The sequence below is a fragment of the Chiloscyllium plagiosum genome, unplaced genomic scaffold (assembly GCF_037043375.1).
Source record: "Chiloscyllium plagiosum isolate Xiang-an unplaced genomic scaffold, Cpla_swu_hap1 HiC_scaffold_19, whole genome shotgun sequence".
NCBI lineage: Eukaryota > Metazoa > Chordata > Chondrichthyes > Orectolobiformes > Hemiscylliidae > Chiloscyllium > Chiloscyllium plagiosum.
In genome coordinates, this window is record NW_028270157.1 from 27,577,328 (window position 1) to 27,601,402 (window position 24,075).

At 39.3% G+C, this 24,075-nt stretch overlaps 1 protein-coding gene across 1 annotated transcript in view; it reads right to left on the reverse strand.

Moving 5' to 3' along the window:
* otogl (otogelin-like) overlaps nucleotides 1–24,075 on the reverse strand; it is a 209,721-nt gene that overhangs the window by 83,163 nt on the left and 102,483 nt on the right. Inside the window, exons 25-28 of the mRNA XM_087997558.1 lie at nucleotides 23,241–23,357; nucleotides 18,543–18,699; nucleotides 17,234–17,260; nucleotides 15,326–15,493 (exon numbers count right to left, since the gene is read on the reverse strand). Of these exons, the coding sequence (XP_087853684.1) occupies nucleotides 15,326–15,493; nucleotides 17,234–17,260; nucleotides 18,543–18,699; nucleotides 23,241–23,357 (469 nt within the window). The remainder of the gene's footprint in view (nucleotides 1–15,325; nucleotides 15,494–17,233; nucleotides 17,261–18,542; nucleotides 18,700–23,240; nucleotides 23,358–24,075) is intronic.

Here is a 24,075-nt window from a genome sequence, read left to right on the forward strand (position 1 = left end):
CAAAGAAGAAATTCCTCACTGTGTCTTAATTGTGTGATCCCCTACTCCGATATGATGCCCTCAGTCCTGGAGTGACCTGTAGGAGGAAGTAGCCTTTCTGCATCTACCCTGTCAAGTTGCCGAAGAATCTTGTGTGTTTCAATTGGTGTTCTCTCATTCTTCTAAAAAATCAATGATTTTAAGCCCATGCAACCTAATTTCTCCTCATAACAAACTCATTTCAAATTCAGAATCAACCAAGTGAGCCTTTTCTGAACTACCTCCAAAAGCAGTGTATCCTTCATTCAACAAGGGGATTGAAACTGTTTAGAGTATTCCAACTGTGGTGTGACCAGTGCCTTGAAGAGTTTCACAAGACATCCCTGTTTGTATAGTACATTCCCTTTGAAATAATGCCAGCCGATCTAACTACTTTTGCCCTAATTGAGACATTTAAATGATCAATCAAGACCACTGAAGGACTGTTTCAGACCCCATCTCAATTTCTAGAAGGAAGTCAGGCTTGGAGGGTTCCCACAAAGGGACCCTGCTCATACCTGAAAGAAGGAGCGATGGACATCTCCATCAACAATCTTCCAACATTGGTCACCCTTCCTCCCACAAGTGAGTCCCATGTGGATAATCCTTCCCCACTCTGGCCTCTCCACTAACATCCACACACCATCCCAGCCACAAAACCCCCAAGCCTCATTTTCCCTTCCTGTCCTGGCATGCTGACACTCACATGATTATGGATTCTTGACACTTAATGTCAAGACTTCATCCTTTCCACTGCAGCTTCTGGTTGTTCTGGGACTAGAGAGCACCTTGGTGCATTAACTGGCTGTGGAGCAACCATTATCAATTGCATTGCGTTCACCACTGACTCCTCATGTGACAAGAAAGGAAACTACACCATCTTTAAAGACCTGGCCTAAATAAATTAAAATATCTCATGTTGATGTATCTGTCGTCTAATCAGCCTGTTCGGACCTCTGCAGCAGGTGGGACTTGAACCAGGACCTTCAGAATCAGAAATAGGAACACTACCACTGTGTCACAAATACAACGTGCTAAAATACTGAATATTGTAAACCTTCCACTTAAGTATTATTTACATCAGATTACATAGAATCTACAATACAAAATCAATGCAATATCAACTGGCCAAGCAGTGTTCATACTTAACAGGAGTCTTCCTATCCTGCTGTTATATGTCTTTTTCCTTTATCTATTACTTTCAAAGATTCAAAGAAAAATGTGTTTGGCTCACCTCCCATTATTGCTTGTTACATTACACAACAATACAAAATCTGGCAGCCTCACCAAGTGGCCTGAGTTTTCCACTCTTCACTGTCTCTTGCTACACAATTAGTCAGATAGCAGCAAAATGTCTTACTGGAACACCATTATTTTCAGAGTGTGATGGAAAAAAGCAGACATAGATAGGCAGTTGGGTCAAACTAGCAAGCACTTTGCTTAGACATTAATTTGGAGACTTGATGATCTTTGATGCCATTTTGAGCCTTTCTGATTTGCAGGATATCTGACATAAATCACATTACATAATAAACCATATCTGGGATTGCTAACAGGAAGAATATTAAAGATCATTGAAGAGACATCGCAAAGTTAAGGCATGAGTAATTCAGTGCTTCATTAAACATAGAGTCATGGAGTCATACAGCACAGAAACAGCCTCTTCAGTCCAACAAGTCCATGCCGACCATAATCCCAAACTAAACTAGTCCCACCTGCCTGCACTTGCCCATATCCCTCCAAATATTTCTTATTCATGTGCTTATCCAAATATCTGTTAAATGTTGTAATAGTAGCTGCAACCACCACTTCCTTTGGAAGTTCATTCCACAGTTAAACCACTGTCTGTGTAAAACAATTGTCCCTCATGTCTTTTTTAAACCTTCCTCCTTTCACCTTAAAAATATGCCCCTCAGTCTTGAAATCCCCCACTCTAGGGAAAAGATACTGGTCACTCACCTTATCTACAACCCTCATGATTGTATAAACCTCTATAAAGTCACCCCTCAACTTCCTACACTCCGGTGAAAATGATCCCAACCCATCCAGCCTCTCAAACCCTCCATTCCTGGCGACATCCTGGTAAATCTCTTTTGACCCCTCTCCGACTTAATAATATCCTTCCTATAACAGGGTGAACTAGAACTGAATACAATACTCCAGAAGAGGCCTCACCAGCATCCTGTACAACCTTAACATAACGTCCCCTCTCCTACGCTCAAAAGTCTAAGCAATGGAGGCAAGCGTGCTAAGTGCATTCTTAACCACCCTGTCTATTGGTGGCGCAAACTCCAACGAATTATGTATATGAACACTTTGGTCTCTCTATTCTTCAGCACTACCCAAGCCCCTAGTTTTAATTGTATAAGTCCTGTCCTTGTTTGTTTTACCAAAATGCAATATCTCACATTTATCCAAATTTATCCAAATTAAACTCCATCTTTATGTATGTTACTTGCTTTTATTTCCTCCTAGAAGCAATTAACATTTAAGATTCTCATAAATTTTTGTACTAAGTTATTTTGTTCCCTAGAACCACCTTGCCTTCAATCATTCATCAACAGAAGTTCTTTTTTCTGAGGTATTTGGAAGATGAAGATTTTCTTGCTGCATGAGAGAAGATGCAAGCCCTCCTGCCAAGAGTCAGTAGTCCCGAGTTTGGAAGCATGAGGAGAACATACTTCATTTTTGCAAATTATGCTTTTCGATGCTCTTCATCCACAAATAAATTTGTACAGTAGCTCAATGGCACTGCTATAATGTGTGAATGTTTAAGAAATCCTAATATTGGGAGCTTTTATCAGGTGTAGTCACAGTGTGCATGCTATATGTAAACCAATAGTGGCAATGCATGCCAAACTGATCAATATTTAATACATTCTGACTGAATGCATGAGTCAATATACCATCAATCATTTCTGTAGGACCTGGCAGACCTACCTATATTCATAATAAGGCACTATGAAGTTCAGCAAAGAGCCAATCATGTACAAGGACACTGAAAGCTATAACATGCCATAGAACTAGTATATCCAACGACAATAATGGTCAGTTGTGTTTTTAATGAGCACTGCAGTGATGAACAGAAATGATGCTACCTCTTCAGTCTTAAGATGCTTTTTAAAGTTCTCTAAATTCCTTTAGGAAAGGAAATCTGCCATCCTTACCTGGCCTGGCCTACATGTAACTCCAGAGCCACAGCAATGTGGTTGACTTTCAAATGCCCTTTGAAATGGCCCAGCAAGCCACTCAGTTGTATCAATCACGAGAAAGTCACAACAAAGAAATGAAACTGGACAGATGACCTGGCATCGACCTTGGAACTGGAAAAGACAATGGCAAAAACACAAACAGCCCTGTCAACCATGCAAAGTCCTTCTTACCAACAACTGAGGGCTACTGCTGAAATTGGGAGAGCTGTCTCACAGACTAGTCAAGCAACAGCCTGACATAGTCACTCTTACGGAATCATGCCCCAGACACCACCATTACCATTACCATCCCTGTATATGCCCTATCCCACCCAGCAGAGGTGGCGGCACAGTGGGATATTGTTGGGAGGGAATTGCCCTGGGAGTGCTTGACATCGACTCCGGACCCTATGACGTCTTGTGGCATCGGGTTAAACATGGGCAAGAAAATCTCTTACTGGTTACCACGTATTGTCTTTCTTCGGCTGATGAATCAGTGTTCCTCCATGTTGAATAACACTTGGAGGAAGGCACTGAGGGTGGCAAGGGTGCAAAATGTACTCTGGGTGGGGGATTTCAATGTCCACTGCCAACAGTAGCTCGGATATAACTACTAGACTGGGTCTGCAGCAGGTGGTAAATGAACCAACTGCAGGGAAAATACATATGAGACCTCATCCTTACTAATCTGCTGGCTGCAGAAGCATCTGCCAATGACAGTATAGGTAAAAGTGACCACCGCACTGTCCTTGTGGAGATGAAGTCCTGCCTTCACATTGAGAATAACCTCCATTGTGTTGCATGGTATTATCACCGTGCTAAACTGAACAGACTTCGAACCAATCTAGCAGCCAAGACTGGGCATCCATGAGGCACCGTGAACCAACAACAGCAGCAGAACTGTACTCCAGCACAATCTGCAACCTCATGGCCTGGCATATCCCCCACTCAACCATTACCATCTAGCTAGGGGATCAATCCTGGTTCAATGGAGAGTGGAGGAGGCATGCCGGGAGCAGCATCAGGCATACCCAAAAATGAGGTGTCAACCTGGTGAAGTTACCAAACAGGACTACTTACATACCAAGTGACATATACAGAAAGTAATAGACAGAGCTAAGCGATCCCACAACCAGCGGATCAGATCTAAGCTCTGCAGTCCTTCCACATCCAGTCATGAATGGAGGAGGACAATAAAACTCACTAGTGGAGGAAGGTCCACAAATATCCCATCCTTAATGATGGAGGCCAACATATCAATGCAAAAGATAAGGCTGATACATTCACAACAATCTTCCGTCAGAAGTGCCGAGTGGATGATCCATCTCGGGCTCCTCCAGTGGTCCTCAGCATCACAGATACCAGTCTCCAGCCAATTCAATTCACTCCACGTGATATCAAGAAACAGCTGGAGGCACTGGATACTGCAAAGGCAATGGGTCCTGATAAAATTCAAGCAATAACACTGAAGACATGTGCTCCAGAACTTGCCACTCCCTTAGCCAAGCTCTTCCAGTATAGTTACAACATTGTCATCTACCCAACAATGTGGAATATTGCCCAGGTATGTCCTGTACATAAAAAAGGACAAGTCAAACCCAGCCAATTACTGCTCAATCACTCTGCTCTCCATCATCAGTAAAGTGATGGAAGGGGTCATCAACAGTGCTATCAAGCAGCATCTGCTCAACAACAACCTGATCAGTGATGCCCAGTTTGTGTTTTGCCAGGGTCACTCAGCTCCTGATCTCATTACAGCCTTGGTTCAAACATGGACAAAAGAGCTGAATTCCAGAGGTGAGGTGAGAGTGAGAGCCCTCGATATCAAGGTTGCATTTGACTGAGTATGGCATCAAGGAGCCCTGGCAAAACTGGAATCAATGGGTATCGGGGCAAACACTCCACTGGTTAGAGTGAAATCTGGCACAAAGGAAGATGGTTGTAGTTGTGGAGGGTCAGTCATCTCAGCTCCAGGACATCTCTGCAGAAGTCCCTCAGGGTGGTGTCCTAGGCCCAACAATCTCCAGCTGCTTCATCAATGACCTTCCCTCTGTCGTAAGGTCAGAGGTGGGGATATTCACCGATGATTGCACAGTGTTCACTACCATTTGTGACTCCTCAGATACCAAGCAGTCCGTGCTTAAACGCAACAATATCCAGGCTTGGGCCGACAAGTGACAAGTAACATTTGGGTCACATAAATGTCAGACAATGCCCATCACTAAAAAGAGGCACTCTAACCACCACCCCTTGACATTCAACAGTGATGGGATTACCATGGCAGCTGCAAGAGCAGATCAGAGACTAGGGATACTGCGACGAGTAACTCACCTCCTAACACACCAAAGTCTATCCACTATCTACTAGGCACAACTCAGAAGTGTGATGGAATACTCGCTGCTTGCCTGGTTGAGTGCTGCTCCAACAACACTCAAGTGGCTTGATAGCATCCAGGATAAAGCAACCTGCTTGATTGATACCACATCTACAAACATTTAATCCCTCCACCACCGGCACTCAGTAGCAGCGGTGTGTACTATCTACAAGATGCACTGCAGAAATTCACCAATGATCTTTAGACAGCACCTTCCAAACCCATGACCACTTTCACCTAAAAGGACAAGGGCAGCAGATATTTGGGAACACCACCACCTACAAGCCACTCACCACCCTGACTTGGAAATATACCACTGTTCCTTCACAGTCATTGGGTCAAAATCCTGAAATTCCCTCCCTACCAGCATTGTGGGTCAACCCACAGCAAGTGGACTGCAGCGATTCAAGAAGGCAGCTCATTATCACCTTCTTAAGGGCAAATAGGGATGGGCATCAATGCTGGCCAGTCAGTGATACCTAAGTCCCACAAATGAATTTTAAGAAAAGGCTTTCAGAAATGTAAAGTTGATTCATTAGGCTCGCTGATTTGGAAACTGGAACAAAAAAAAATACTTGCGATAGTGAGTTGTTGAAATTAGTAATAAAATATTATGCAGGTTAAAAGAAGCTTAACTCTGGGTCTTGGTGTTCTATAATTACACTGAGTATGTTTGATTCCAATTTAGGGCCCCTAAAGTGGATCTTACTACACCTAGGATACAAGTGAAACCTTCCTCCAAAGTAATTATAATGCATGTTATGTCATGATCTGTATAGACAGACACTGATCAATGCACAAGGAGTGGATTCAGTTCATCATTAAGAATTGTTTGGTTTGAAAAAGTAACATTAATATCACCCTTACTGATTAGGAAACACTGGCGAACAGTTTAATTTGACTTGAATTGCTGAAAGCAACGAAGCATCACACAAGTTCTCTCAGACACTATAAATAGGTTTCGATTTCTCAAAATGAGATGGATAAATTACCGACAGCTGCTGAGAAAAACTTGCATGGATGATCCTAAAACTCTTCATAAACATTTCACTAAAGTTTTTTATTATGACATTGATCTCAGCTTAAATCACTTCCTTGTTGTTTCATTTCTTAGTATTATTCAGGATTACGTTGCAAAAATTAAATTTACGACTCAGATACAGAGTTGATGACAAGAAATCTTTTTTCTATTTTGACTATCTTATCTGGTTTTATTGTTGAATGTAACAGTAAAAGGCATACCTAACAAATATGCAGGGAAGCATTACCTCAACATTTTCAAAAATTACTATTTGTCACAAAGGTCTTTTTAAATTAAACTCCTTTGCTTGCACTGCTCTTTAAACACAAAAATAGTTCATTTATCATAATTGCTTGATACATTTTCCAATTGAAAAATCTCTTGTATGAATTGACAGAATAAATGGAAAACAACATAAGTATTAACGCTTGAAAGCTTGGTTTTACATTCCCTTGCCAGCACATGATATGATATACAGGAACATGTTAATACAGAAACGATAAACATAAATGGAAAAGCAATTTTTCTCATCAGTAGATTCTGAATGCTGAAATTCCAGATGCCCTGAACATACTAAGATGGAAGGACAATCTACTTAAACTTACAAGCTTTTTCTCATTGATTATGAAATGATAGCCATGATATGACAAAACTAGGTTGAACCACATAGTGTGTCATTTCTGGACAGACCAAGAGTACACAGGTTTCAGTCTTTAGGATAGAAAGTGGTCCTTACTGAGTGAGTTCTCCAGGCAGTAGGCAAGGGCAGAAAGGTCCAATTTCACATTACAATGCTATCATGTTGGTGCAGGTGGCTTTGCAAGCATTCCAGATGGCTGCTTAAAATCAGTAACAGGCCGCCCATTCGTTTACGTTTGGAGGGCACAATGTCTGCTGTGACACTCTTCTGTAAAGTTGTTTACAGATGAGAAAAACAGATGCCAACAATACATAGCTCAGAATTCTACAGTAACCATTTAAGTTTGCTCCCCCACTGCGTTTCAACCCCATTTCATCTGCATCAAGCCCAACTAAAGAGCCACTGCCCAGAAGGTGAGCAGCTCAAGGTCCAGTATCTTTAATTACTCAACTGCCTGAGGAGGCATGATGATCATTAACAGCTCATGAAACAAATTTAAATAAGAACTGAAGCCTAACTGTCAGCTGGCATTCATTCCTTTAATTTTGACCCATATTGCCAACTAAGGATTTCCCATCCTTTGTCTTCACTGAGTTACTTAGTTCCAGGTAAGTGTACTATAATTCATGTCCTGATGAAGGAGCGACGCTCCGAAAGCAAGTGTGTTTCTAATTAAACCTGTTGGACTATAACCTGGTGTTGTGTGATTTTTAACTTTGTACACCCCAGTCCAACACTGGCATCTCCAAATTATAATTCGTGTCAGCTTCCTTCAGTTAGTGGGTGAGAAAATGCTCTTGGTAATTATCCAACATATACATATAGGTCTGATGAAGACAGAATCAAGTGCAACCACGATGCACTCAGACCATAAAGCCTGACAGCACTTAAGGCCCCTATATGAACTGAAGTCACTTGGCTGAGCCACTAAAGGTTGCTGTCATATATACAGCTTAAAGCATTGCTTCTGATAGGTCATAAGATAAAATCAATGAAGATTGAAATGAAAAAGTTATTGTGATATTAATGTCGAGTGGTTTAATTAGTTGCAAGAAGAGGAGAGGGATGTTTGTACACAAAGGAGTGTTGTGCTGTAAAAGCATCAAGTCAAAACTGATTACGGAGTAATTTCTTTGCAATTAAAAAGAAACGTTTTCAAACTATATTGACAAGTTAGAGAATGCTAACTATTTAGATTTCAATTTTCAGGATCACAGGAAAGTGCGAGGAAAGTATCTTACTACTTACTTTGATCTCTAAATCATTGACATTGCTTGTTCTCTGACATTGAAAAGAACTTTGAGAAGGATATTGAAAGTTAAAAATATGTCAGGACTGGCAAATGCTGAGAAGAGGCCGTTATCTCTGAATAAAATGTTTAGAACTAGGGTGCTTAGATACGGGAACAGCATTTTTGACTGAGATCAGATTTCTTTACTCAGAGACCTGCATGTCATTGTGGGGCGTTTGCACGGTGGCTTGCACTGCTGCCTCACAGTACTAGGGACCTGGGTTCATTGCCAGCCTCAGACGACTGTGTGGGATTTGCACATTCTCCCCACGTCTACATGGGCTTTCTCTCGGTGTTCCGGTTTCCTCCCACAGTCCACAGATGTACAGGACAAATGAATTGTCCATGCTAAATTGCCCATAGTGTCCAGAGATACATAGGTTAGGTGAATTAGCCATGGGTAATGCAGGGATAGGGTAAGGGGCTAGGTCTGGATGGGATGATCTTCAGAGGGTCAGTGTGGACTCGATGGGCTGAGTGACCTAATTCTGCACTGTAGGGATTATGTGATTCTTTACTCCTCAGAGATTTGGGTGCTCAGTCATTGAGCATAATCAAAGCTAGTCTTTAAAGAAATCAAAGAGAATGGAGATCAAGTAGGAAATGGAGTTAGGTTGGGGCTCACCCATGACTTTATGGATTTACGTAAGGGAAATCATGTAGACAAATCTACAGGAATTCTTCAAAGATATAATCAGTAGAAATGATAAAGGGAAGCCAGTGAATGTGGTTCATTTGGAATTTCAGAAGGTTTTCAACAAAGTCCCACAAAAATGAATAGTGTGCAAAAAATAAAGCTGCTAGTGTTTAAGTATAGATAGAAAACTGGTTGGCAGAGAGGAAACAAGCAGTAAGAATACATGGGTCTTTTTCCAAATAGCAGGCAGTAGGTTGCCATAGGAATCAATGCTCAGACCAACTATTCACAATATATGTTAATGTTTTAGATGAGGGAACTAAATATAATATCCCAAAATTTGCAGACAATACAAAGCTGGGTGAGAGGATGAGCTGTGAGGAGGATGTAGAGATGTTTCAGTGTGATTTGGACAAGCTGAGTGAGTGGGCAAATGTATGGTACATGCATATGAATAAATGTTGAGTTATCCACTTTGGGAGCAAAAATACAAAGGCAATTTATTACCTGAAATTGACCAAGGGGAATGTGCAATGAGACCTGTGTGTCTTCATACACCAGTCACTGAACGTAAGGATGCACGTGCAGTAGGTGGTCAAGTAGACAAGTGATATATTGGCTTTCATTGCAACAGGATTTGAGTAAAGGAGCAGGAATATCTTGCAGCAATTGCACAGGCCCTGGTGAGACCACACCCGGAATATTGTGCATAGCTTTGGCCTCATTATCTGAGGAAAGATGTTTTGGGTATGAAGGGAGTAATTCCTGAAAATAGCAGGTCTGACATAAGCGGAATGGTTGAATCGGTAAGGATTATTTTCTGGAGAATTTAGAAGAATGGGGGAGTCCTCATAGAAACCTATAAAATTCTAACTGGACTAGACAGGCCCAATGCAGGATAGATGTTCCCTCTGACAGTGGAATCCAGAATCAGAGGCCACAGTCTAAGGATATGAGATAAACTATTCAGAACTGAGATGAATAGAAATTTCTACAGCCAGAGAGCGGTGAACCTGTGAAATTTGTTCCCACAGAAAGCAGTTGAACTTAGAACATTGTGTGATTTTAAGGAGTTTGAAATAGCGTTTGGGGCTGAAGATATCAAAAAAATTGGTGAAAATTAGGAACAGGTTACTGAATTGAATGATCAGCCATTGATCATAATGAATGGAGAAGCATGCTTCAGGTGCCTACTCCTACTATTCTTTCTATGTTTTCTACGTTTGTATGTTTATCAAATGGCAGTGGGCCTATGGTTTACTCTTGCTCCTATCTCCCTGTTTTCTCAAGCTCACTTTGTCATGGAGGTTGAAGATTGAAGATGTGATCTCAAAGTAGATGACACTATTTAAGGCATCATCAACTCCCTGGTTCTCATTCTTCAATCTATGTTACACAAAATCTAAAGTATGACTGGATCATTTAACAATTATGTTTTATTTCTGATAGTTATGTTAAGAAAGTAATATGAACATGAACATTTAAGTACTGCTGGTTCAACCTAACCTCACTGAAGATAGATTGTTGATTTCATCATCAGATTACAGATTTAGCTATTTGATTTTTGCTTTGCCGTCCTTAATAAATAACAAGCAGCTACTTCCAGCAACAGCAAAGCTCATACAGCAGAACAAAACAGGCAGCTTTTTCAGATATAAAATATCTGCCCAATGCAACCAAGAATTCCGTTCAACCTTTTCATATAACATTGCCAAACGCTGCAAGTTGGTTTGTATCAGTTATTTAAAATCAATTTATGCCAACTGCCAATGGGCTATGTTAAGCTTGTCTCAATCCAATTTTTAAAAAAACACCAGCAATCAGTTCAAAAGCTCAGAACATTTAAGTTATATTTGTGTTTGTATTTCTTACTTAGGACCATAAGAAATAGGAGCAGAAGTAGTCCATTCAGCCCATCAAGTCTGCTCCACCATTCAAAGAGATCATGGCTGATTTGATAATTCACAACTTTACTTTCTTGCCTTTTTCCCATAATCCCTTGCTGATTAAAAACTTGTCAATCTCAGCCTTAAATATACTTAATGACCCAGTCTTAACAGCCCTCTGTGGTAAAGAACATTACCGATTCACTGTGCCTTGAGAGAAGAAATTCACTGTTAGCCTTTTCTGAATTGGTGGAATGAAAGGTTTTAAATACTATTCGGTAGTGGTGTAGTGGCAATGGCTGTGGACTTGGAATCTAGAGCTACAGATGAATGCTTTTGGATCATGGCTTCAAATCTTACCATAATAGATGATTAAGTTTGAATTTAATAAAATCTAGAATTAAATCCCCCCTAACCTGAGGATAATCATGTAGCCATTGTTGATTGGAATGAAAACAAAATCTTGTTCATTAATCTTTTAAAATGAAAAGAATTGCTATTTGGCTTCCATGTGATTCCAGACCTGCAGCAATGTGGTTGCTTCTTAACTACCTTCTGAAATGGCCTATGAAGCTAATATTTTAAAAACAGTTACAGAGAAGCAACAAATGCCACCCTTGCCAGAAATGCCTACATCCCATAGAAGAATCAAATTAAGAAGGTCCATGGAAAATGCTTGAGCAATGCTTTAAGTCAAAAAATTATATTTGTATCCTTGATCCCTTAGCTACTCTATTACTGCCTGGTCAATATTTCTGTTTCTGCAAGCATATTGATGTTGAGTGGGGATCCGTTTGGCTTTATTGAGTCTTCCATACTCCTATTTCACAATTTTTAACCATAGAATTGATGGGGTTTTTTTAGGTGAAAGGAATTGCCAGTTACAGAGACAGGGTCAAAAGAGATCATGTGAGTGAGAATAACCTGGTGTGGAGTGTAAGCACAAACCTAGACAGGTTTGACTGATTAGTTTCTCCCTACATTGTCAATATTATGTAATCTAGTAAATCAGGCAAACATCACTGTTCTGTCTCACATGCTGCTTTCAAATATATCAGCCGATACAGATACTTATACACAAATCAAAAATGTGTTTAGGGGTAAGGAATTGTAGTTTAAGAAATAGGTTTGACATTGAGAAGTTTATAGAGTATTTCATGGATCAAGAGCTCAGTTTAGGTATAATAGAAGGAGCTCATTTGGCTGAAATGAACACTGTCTGTTGTTTCTTGCTTATCCCTATCATCTGTGTGCCAACAGATGTACAGTGATTGATGGTCAAGCACCATCTTGATTTTAAAATTCTTATCCTTGCGTTTGAATCCCTCTATGGCCTCATCCCTCAGTTTTTCCGTAATTTCTTCCAGCAACCCAACCCACTAAGATCCCTGCACTCCTTTAACTCAGGCCTCAATTTAAATCATTTCCAGTTTCAATTCACTGGTAGCCATGCCTTCAATGGCTTACACTTCAAGGTCTGAAATATCCTCCCTCCACTCACCACCTTCAAGATGCTCCTTAAAACCTATCAGTTTGACCAATGTACCAATTTTTCCTTACGTAGCTCAGATTTCATTTTATAATGGCCCTGTGAAGTATCTTGAGGTGTTTCATTAAATTAAAGATTCTACATAAGATTTTGTTGATGCCACTGGAAGGACCAAGATCTTGTTCATATGATGGTGGTGGCTTATTCTGTCAATGCTATAATAATGGTCATAAGGCAGAGGGGCTACCCATTGTATTACTTTAGAGAGAAGACAGACAGATCTAGTGGCGTCTTAGCAAAGAGCTTTATTGGATTTGTGGAATTTAGACACTGTGGGTGTACCTACACCACATGGATCATAGCATTTCAATAAGAACTCTCACCACTGCCTTCTCAAGGGCAATTAAGGATAGTCAATAAATGCTGCCAAGCCAGAAATGCCCACAATGCATGGACAAAAATATACCTAAAAGATATGGATGCTTGAAGGAGCCTTTTTGGTCTCTTCAGGGTCCTATGAAACATAGGCTGAGAAGGCAAACTGGAAGTTATCAGTTTCCATACTCAGCTTTAATTAAGAAATCATCTTCCAGATGAAAGTTCTTCCAAGAATTTCCTCTCTTTTGTCCATTCTTGATTAATCCATCCCCTACCAAAGCCCATAAATTAGATTGTTGAGGATACATGAACATCAATTAGCCACAAAAAGACATGACCCACTCTCACTAGTATCTTCACATACAGATGAGAAAGGACACCACTTCGACAGGGACAACACATTCATCCTAGGAAAGCCAAACAGAGACACAAGTGAGAATTCCTAGAAACATGCATTCCAACTGGAACTCTATCAACAAACACATTGACTTGGATCCCATTTACTACCCCCTGAGAAAAAGAAGAGGAAATGACATCACCACAGGAAATGACATAATCAACCCAAGGAAACCTAAACTCATAAATTAAAAGTAGGTCATACAACCAATGCTTCACCCGGAGGCTCACTGATGATGTTACCTAGTATGGTTACAAAACATCTGAAACTGAACCATCCGGCTCAGTGAGCAAACCTACAGCTTCAAATCTTCTCAAAACTCACTAAGGTTTATTTGTGGTTGACATTTACTTGTTGATGACTCAAAATTAGCAATGACACTGCAAGTAAGTAAGAACTAATTTATATACAACAGTCTTCAAAGACTGTAAATATCACAAAATAGCTCACAATCATTTATGTTTAAATTGCATAATTGTTTTGTAATATAACATGCCTAAACAAGATCTTGCAAACAGGAAATGATTAATGACTAGTTAATCTATTTTTACCGAAATGAATTGACAGATAATTATTGACCATGAAATTATTTTGCTGATCTTCAAAATGCCATTGGATGATTTAGCGCCTCAACATTAAAATGCAGTCTTGCTTCACTATCCCATTGGAAAGAAGGTACTTCTGACAATGTAGTACTTCCTAAGTACTGAATTGCTCTATCAGTCTAGATTCCTTATTAACAAGCTTCTATAAGGCAAGACTGATATCACTGGCTCAGGGTGACACATGAAGTTGGGGCTGGAATACAGGAGACTGGACTGTTGTTAGGTCTCAAATGTACACTTCGGAGGGAGAGACGTTACTTTTTAGGATATTGACCGTGTTCCCCTTAATTGGCATGGAGGCAGATTGCCTGCCCAGTCAAGAATGACAGATAGATGTTAAAAGTGGACAACAAATCAGATATTTCCAGATTGACAGCAGCAACAGGTGCAGTAAAGGGCAAGTAACTGAGAGGACATTTCAACATGAAGTGCTCTCTTACCAGCATTTTAAAAACCCAAATACATAATGAAAAATAAAAGTCATGCCTCCACTGTAATGGTTCTGGATTTGGGGGTCATGTTGTAAATATCCATTTACAAGGATGCCTTTGGCTCGACCTGCATCCAGGCAGGCAAGGAAAGATGGAGCATATCCTAGAGCACTGTCCTCCCCAACCTATCAATGGGTGCATCCAGGAATTTCAATTGCCTCCTGTAGTAATGAGGTCAGCCAGGTGGATCTCATAGAATATGTTCCCTGATTGGGGCTATTAATCTGTTCCAATCAGGGAGCCCTGGCTGACAGATATAAACAGGAGTGTTAGAGGTCCTCTAACTCTGAGAGCTGGATCAGTGTCAAGGACGTATATATAAAGGCTGACTTGGTGATGGGATACTGACCTTTGTGGAGTTATTTCACCTCTCTCCACATGCCCCATCCCACCCCACAGCAGGTCAGGAAATGGAAACCAACAGGAAAATCCTAGTGAACCTCTTTTCACTGCCCCTCACAAGAGTCTTAATTCAATGAATTAGTTGCCTGTCTCATGGCATTGAGCATGCCATGCTAGGCCCAGAACAAACATGGTGTCTCAAGAAGTGGGATTATCTGCATGATGAAGCTTACTTGGTGCTGAGAGGACCTATGCAAGTCACTTTCCCACACATCTTAAAGATATTATAGGCAGAACAAGTACCTAAGGAGGAAGTCTCTTAATGAGGAAGCACATGGGTGAATTATGGCTATTGGTCACCACTGGATATGACATTCCAGTGGAAAATTCTGCTCTGATTTCTAAATGTATCTTCATAAAGCCACAAAGTAGCAAGTCTGACTCTATTTAGCTAAGTGTTGCTATGGATATATGTGTTAGATATAAACATGTACAGATTTGCAGCAAGATTTAGAATACTACGAACATCCACTGTATTTTCCCAACTAAACTACTTGATACTCACTTGACTGCTTTGCCTTGTATAGTCCAGGTGTAATCATGAAATTCATTACAATATCCTGTTCAGCACTGTTTATTTGCAAAGGTACAATGTCCCCAGTGATCTTGTTGTTTGCAATAACAGTGTCATTGCACAAATAGTTAATGAACATAAACGGTCCTTCTCCGAGATCTGAAAATATGAAAGAATGATTTGTGACTTTCCATCACTATATTGGTGGAGACATCTACATATGAGAAAATAATATAGGAATTGCATAAAAAGATGAAATTTCTTCTGCTTTCCCATCCCATACAAGGAGCATGGTGGTTGAAGAAATGTGTGATGGAGCCAGCACTGCCTCCTTGTTTGCCTATAACTTATCTTCTCTGCCCAAAGTGCTACTGACCACCATCCTCCCTGATAATACCATGTGCCAGCCCTGTGTGTTGTTATTGCTGTGGCTTGGCAGCAGAAGCTGATGATATTCCATAACAACATGAGACCCAACTCTACACAATTTCAATTAGTGACCTCCCTAACCACTATTTTACACAACTTTTCTTCCATACAGTCAAAAAGTACCAGCAGAACTTTCCATGTTTTTCAGATGGGTGCTTTCTAGCAGTGTCACAATGACCCCTGAACCAGGAATATAGATTGGGGTCATTAGCAGGGGGAAGTAAATAGTGTGCAATGGACGAAAATATCTGTCATCTCACATTGACACAATACACATAGTTCTGCAGTGAAATATAAACAGAGTTTAGTCACTTTCGTGATTAAAGAAAGACAAAGGGTGACACCATGGCTCAGTGGTCAGCACTGCTGCCCCACTGACTCAGGGTTTGAATCCACCCTCAGATAACTGTCTGTGTGGAGTTTGCTTGTTCCCCCTGTGCCTGCGAGGGTTTCCTCTCACAGCCCAAAGTTGTGCAGGTTAGGTGGATTAGCCATGCTAAATTATCCATAGTGTCCAGGGATGTGCAGGCTAGGCCGATTGGCCATAAGGAATGCAGTTTTAGAGGGATAGAGTAGGGGGTGGGATGCTGTTCGAAAGGTCAGTGTGCACTTGATGTGCCAAATGGCTCACTTTCACATTGTACGGATTCTATGAATTGCTGTGTTAATATTATTACGATGTTATTGAGAATTAACATTTAATATAGTTTCACAGGAACTTTACTGATCAAAATGGACACAATGAGATAAACATTTGTTGATAACATTAGTCATAAAGCAAAGCACACCTAGATGACCAAGAGGAAAATCAGAGCATGTTTCCATTAGCTTAAAATATAAATGTGGGCTCCAAAGTTTGCCAAGCAAGCTTACTCAAATAAATAACAGCCATATAAATCAGGAAAGTGCAAAGCCTGATCTTCAGTCTGTGCTGAATAAATACCAGTCAGCAATGGAGATATTACCTATCGTTTCTACATTGATCCTCATTAGGAGTAAGAGTTTTAATGTTTTACATTGAGCAGGAAAAAGCACCACATATTGAAGACAAGCAAAAGCGGGAATCGAGCATTTTAGACGAGCTCAGAGAAAGGTAGGTAAAGAGTTTTAAGTAGGCAATTGTAAACAGGAAAGTGGCAATTCAGAATTCACAAAGGAAATTCCAAAACTGCAGTGTCTGAAGGGCACTGCGAAAAAGGGCATCAAGTGAAGAAAGCACAGAACACAGAAACATATTGCAGTCATCATGTATGTTTGTCCTAAGAAATCACCCAAACACAAAAGCACAATTGAATGATGGTGACTAAAAATGTCATAGGAACACAGTGTGACACCTACTGAACGTGTGGGCTATATACATAACTTTTAAACTACATGGACATGCACTTGGCAAAAATTTATAATAATTCTTATATTTCACTGAAATTTAAAGAAAAAAGGTTCCCTATTTTATTTAAATGCAGTACATACCTCGATTGTAATATTCACAGTCAACAGCTGAAACATATGAAAAAGGTCGAGTAAGTAAAAAATAATCAAAGCATACATGTTGCAGTTAAGTGTTTATATCTCTTTAAATCATTCTGCCCTTTTTGTATGTATGCATAAGTTAAAGATCAACATGTCCTAATCTATGAATTCTAATAATGATAAATATTATTCGAATCTACTTACAATGATTTACTTTAGAGACTCAGATTTCTGGCTTAGTTTAATTAAATTTTGATACATATGCGGGTTTCCTCCAGTTTCATCCCACAGCCAAAGATGTGCATGTTAGGTCGATTGACCATGGGAAGCTGCCCATAGTGTCCAGAGATGTGTGCGCTGGGTAGATTGGCCATGGAAGTTACCTGATTGTGGGGATAAGTAGGGATGTGTGTCTGGTGAGGTGTTTTTTGGAGGGTCCTTGTGGACCTGATGGGCCAAATGGCCTGATCCACACTGTAGGGATTCTATATCTTCAATCTAATTTTACTTTGAATTTTATGATATGTAACTTTTATGAATTCAATTCAGTGGAAGTTTATTGGAAGCAAAAATGGCTGTCCAAAAAACTAACTTTAATGTCATACATTATTCTGCAGTATGTATTCAACCAAAATCATGATTGCTATTCCTATGTTCAATTTCTGCCCTTCTTATTCCTCCGTTTCAAGAAAAATCTTCAGTCAGCTAACTGCAGCAATAAAAGAAAAGATAAACTTTATTATCTCACAAAGCTAACTTGTATAATAGTATTAACTTATTATTGTCATTTTTGTCATTGTTACCTTACTTATTGAGATGATTGCGATTAACATTATTCTAACGCTAGTAATAAAGCCAAAAATGGATGTTAGCTGGTTAAAATGATACCTTGCAGGCATTCCATTTAATAGATTTAAATTCAGTACTGCCTTCTAATTTCAAATTATATATTTTTTCATGATTGACTTTTTTTGTTATAACTGAGCTGATAATGTGTTGCTGGAAAAGCACAGCAGGTCAGGCAGCATCCAAGGAGCAGGAGAATCGACGTTTCGGGCATGAGCCCTTCTTCAGGAATGAGGGCTCATTCCTGAAGAAGGGCTCATGCCCGAAACGTCGATTCTCCTGCTCCTTGGATGCTACCTGACCTGCTGCGCTTTTCCAGCAACACATTATCAGCTCTGATCGACAGCATCTGCAGTCCTCACTTTCTCCTTTTTTTGTTATAATTCAATATCTTGAAGCATATTTTTTCAACGTAATATTTCTCAGGTACCATAGCTAAAATGTACATCCTGATAATACTCACGGCAAATACTGGGTGATCTCCAATTAATTGAGACTCCTTTTTGACAGCAGGTATGTGCATATGCTGCAACACTGGTGCAAAAACATTCACAGTCTCCACCACGGTTACAGTTACACGTGTCTGTCAGACAATTCTTATAAAACCAGGTAACGTCGACCTGGAGAAAACCAGAAATGTTCATTGCTATCACAAATAAAATGATGTTATTAATGGCAAATTGTATCTCGCACCAGTCCTAGAGTCTGAGTGAACACAGTACAAAATGTAATTTGATGATGAGTATCAATTCTTGAACATTGTCCAAAATCCCAAAATGTGACCCCTTTTTGAATGCTTTAAACCCAGCTAAAACCCACAAACCTTTATTGGTTTCACTATTTATTACATGGGGGAAAATAATGTTTTTTAAATCTCAGAACTTCTTTTAAATGACACAGCACTGCCATCTAGAGGTATTTAATAGCCAAAATATTTTACAAAGCCAGGTGAGACAACACATTATATATGTTACTTTGTTCGGTTTAACAGATAATTATGATAAGCAGTACATTAAGCAAGCTAGAAATCACTCTGCAGATTACAATATATTATAATTTTGTTTCAACTGCATAGTATAAGCAGACCCTGAAGTAACTTTCATATCACAATGCAAGGGACAAACAATAACCATCGACGGTGGGAGAAAATCTAAGCATTTGCCCTTGATATTCAGTGGTGCTACTACAGATGAGTTCAAAATATTCAACATCCTTGGGGGCACCATTGACCAGAAGCGTAAGGCCATTAAAACAGAAAAAAGTAAGAGAAGGCCATTCAGTCCATTACCTTCACAGAGGAGCTTTTCCCTGTTAACAAAAATAGTTACGCCATAACACCATCTGGGGGATGCTTAATCTCATGAATGTCCATCATAGAAGACAGCTGCTCCAATAGGAAAAGTACTTTATCCCTTGCAGTATGCTGAACTTTTAGATCAAGCTATTTCTTCTTATCCTGAATCTGTGGACATTGGTTTGGCTTCCATGGAGTCATTTACAGCTTAACTTAATTTTGTTGAAGTAAATCTTAATTCTCAAACTGCTGACATGTCTGTGTTGAAGTATGTAAGCTCTTTATTCCAACTATTTAACTGCAGTTGATTTCTTCCTTCACCCTATCTGAATGTCTTCAGGGTGAAACACATATGTTCACATCCTAAGTCATGGTGCTAGAGGATTGCATAACATTATCTCTGCCACTTGCATGAATAAGACAAAGGGTTGAAATGTTGTTTGTGAACTTGTGTCAGCTTATCATCCAAATCAGAAACAAATCTGCAATATCAAATTATTCACCAGATAGTTGTGCCGGCTGCATACCTTCAGTTAAAGGTTCTTTTCTGGGGTCAAGCAAGTTGTTCTGTTCATTCTTGTTCTCAGTATTTGCTTCTACTGCAAAAAATGCTGATTTTTGTCTTTTAATCTACTTCAGTGATAATTGGAGTATTTGTCAGACCTGTATAATTGCAGATTTCACAGTGAGCTGTAAGACCTTTAATTTATTTTGAGATGTCTCACCACCAAACGACCGACTGAGTCCTGATTGTATATCTGGCAATGTCCGTGTGTTCCTGGTGTATTCTTTCCAAAATGTTTTCCAAAAGAGAAGCAAATGAACTAATCTTCAGGCATATACAAGTAAGTGGCCTATGATTTTGAAATGATGTTAATGCTCAAAGCATGTTTTCTTGGTAAACTTACTGCACCTTTGTTCTGGCCTTCATTCAACCCAATACTGGCGAATAGCAGCTCACTCTCAGTCACTCCTTTTTTTCCTTGACTAATTTGCTTTAGTCTCTTTTGGCTTGCTGGCCATTGCTCTCTCTCAAACACTAATTTTATGCCATTGTGGATAATCGCAATGAATGATTTCATCTTTTTGGGTTCTGCAAATAATTGAGAAAACCAAATGAAACCTACTAGTTTGCTCTTTACTCACTTGCTGACAATAGTTTGTTCCTGGACTAGTTGTTCCTTTGGAACTTCTTCTGCCTCTCAAGAATGCTGGGGTCAAGACATTTGCATGTTCAAGTGTGACAAGCATAGATGTGTATACATTGTCAACTCTGCACTCTGGAGAGTAGTATTGTGGGTATCATATCTATAACCTTGAGAGTTATTCTATCTGGACCATGTAATTTCACCTCTGCAGGATGTCATTTCTGTTCCTTCGGTCATGGAATTTCATCTGACAAACAGTGATGCCTGCCTGTTTTAAGCTCAAAATAAATGAGCTTTCCACTGACTTTAACAAAGTCACTCAAACTCAAGTTGCTTGAATTCGCAATTTCACTTAGGAATGCTATGTTTTTTTTTAACAGTAATGGTTGCCTTACATTGATGTCTTTGTGCAAGTAAGCATTTGGCTTTCTATTGCTTGAAAATGGGTTCTACTTCTGGCATTGACCTATAGTTGTAAATGTAACATTCTTTTGTGGTAGCCAGTCACTGTTTGTGCCCAGGAGACATTTTTTTGTTGCAAAGCTGTTACTATCCAATGTTTGGCCTACTTTTCATGTTAGCTTGTCAGGTATGACTGTAGAATATTTATACCTTATGAAGTCAACAGGTTCTGTTGCACTCCAGTGATAAGGTTGTCCATTGTCTCTCAGAATTTGTCTGGGAGTTTTCCTGATTCCAGCTTCTAACACAATTTAAATCGCTTTCACCAAAACCTAAGTCTTCCTTGACCATAATAAATCTGACAAAGATTCATTGGTTTTTCCAACAACAATCTTTTTCTTTTCAATTCAAGCTCCATGGCAACGGTTTTTCTTCTAATTTGGTAATTATGAAATTAACTATGTATTCTTCTGGATGCTGAGATGTTCTGATAAATCTTGCTCTTCTGAAAACTTTGCTCACAAATTAACTATAAAAAGCTGCTTGAACATCTTCAAAGGTATTTGTACCTTGTTTTATATTTTGGTGACTTATAACATTATCAACTGAAGGTGCTATTGAATATAATAAGGTATTTATTTGTTCACCTTGAGATTTATAATATAATTTGAAAACAATGTGATGTCTCAAATACTGCTTTTCCAGCGTGTCCAATAATTTTTTTCACAGGCAAAAGGAACACTTTCATACCTTTCACACCCAATTACATTATGCACATTGCTTTCTGCAAATTTTGAAAAAAATGTATGCAGCCATCATAAATCTTCCCACCGAATCTGCTGTTTAATTTCTATGTCTCTTTCATGGCCTTAAAATTTTTCTATCTTCTTCTGTCAGACTCTGACTTCTCAATCTTTTAAATTGCCCTTTAGTAATTTTAAACCTGCTCCCTAATGGTGCCAATGCAGCATTAATTAATTTAATAGTGTTCAATTTCACGGCTATAGCCTTGCCTCATAGTGCCCCTCACTATGGCAGCAACACACATCATGTATGTATACCCTATTTAACTTCCATCTTTCGTATTTTGGTCTTTCACACTACTCATGTTGAGGTTTCTATCTGAAACTGTTGTCACAATACATACCATCTCTACAATGTACTAGGCAAACTCATCACGTTTCCTTCAACAGCATCATCCTCTATCACTTAGAAAGAAACAAGGTCAGCAAGGATAATGGAAAGTAACTTCCCTTCCAAGTCACATATCCTAATTTGGAAATATTTTTAACAATTCTTCACTGTCCCTTGGTTAAAATCCTGAAACTCTTTCCCCAAAAGCACTGTGAGGGCATCTACAACATAAAATGTTGCTCACCACCAACTTCTCAAGAGAACTTAATGATAGTGAAGGAAATGCTAGCCTTGCCAGTTGCATGAACCAGTGAAATTAAAAAGCTCACCATTCAGGATTGGCAGGCAATCACTGTTAAGGTACAGTATGATAGAGCCCAGTTATAGCCCTTACACAACAATCACGCTTGGTTCCTACAAACTTAACATTGGTCGTATAGTGAGGTAACTGTTGGGATTTACCGACTCTAAACATACACTCTGCTGAAATGCTAGATTCCTTGCACCCTTTTTGATGAACTGCCTGTCAACTTTCTTTGAGCCGATGAGGTCAGATGTCAATAATGATTCAGAGAACCTTGTACTGCCAGGGGCAAGTGTAGCAGACACCAATACCCAGTTCATACTTGAGGTGTTATTCAATGACCATATTTTATGGTGGTGTTATTTTCAATTTGTTCCACTATTTTTTAATAAGCTAGCTTGGTACAATCGGTTCTGTTTTAACACAGTAGTTCCGTCCTTGTGCAATCCTGTGTTATAAGAAAATCCTATAATAACAGCACCATTTAAACTAATGGGGCTGGAACTGCATTATAACCAATACACACTTTAAAAGTTTCTGCTATAGAAACAGTGTCTCGAATTCGTCAATTGTGTTATAGCGAATTCGCATTAACAAATCACTCATTATAGCAGAACGACCTGTAGTTAAAACACAAAGTCGGCTGTAGAGTTTTACTCCATGGCTTTCAAAATCAAGAAACAGCTGATGAGACAAAGGGTAAGTGCAGCAGTGAAATATTTATATATTTTAAAAATCTCTTTTTGTTGTCCCAAAATATGAATTCCACACAAATACCACAGCAAGTGAAAAAAAAATTAGCCCTCGTGTACAAAGGTAGCACTGAAGCTGAGCCAAAAATATTGTGGAATGTGAAGAAAATGAAAATCATGTACCTACCACATTATGACAAGGAGCAAAAACGTCTCTGTACAGAATAGCACATTCTCTCTTTGCAAATGGCTGCCTGATTAAGTCAGCTTCACATGGCCTGGTGATACCATTTCTACTCACACACTTGAATAAAGTGAAAATTAGAGAAAATTATTAATTGATTAATTATTTACCAATATCTTAAATAGCTATAAGTTAACTAGCCATTACATTATAATAATTGTATGCTTTCAAGGAAAACAGAGAGGTATCTGAGCAGATGCTAATCTGAACAGACAGCTATTCCAATTGAACCTTTAAAGTATGTCCAAAACCACCCCATACTCGCTGGCAGAGAGTGGAGTGTGTGGCAACTTTGGGAGCAATCTCATGTTGCAAGAAATCTTAGATACTGTAATCACAATTATATGATGCCAGAAAAAGAAGAAAATTGCATTAGAGTTTAGATAAACATTGTCACAGTGTTTTGCCTTTTTTATATTGACCTGATTTAGATTAGAAGTAACTTATAATGTAGTTATACATTTACTCCTGCAAATCTCTCTCCTGCACATGTGCTCATCCCACCACTGCAGTTCTTTGCTGCCACAGATGGTGTCCTTTCTTTTCTGATGTGCTGTCAAAAAAAAATCCAAGGCATCTGCCATCTTGAATTTGTCAATTTAAAATCCTCAAAGGTTGAAAAAGGCAGGATTTTCACAAGCAATCACTGCCAAACACGAGTTGGATGGAACTGGGAAACCATCTGGAATAAGTGAGTTTTTATTCAACTGGAACATTTAAAGACTTACTTATCTATTTGTACTGCAGTTAAAGCCCATCTTAATTTCTCTGGTCAGTT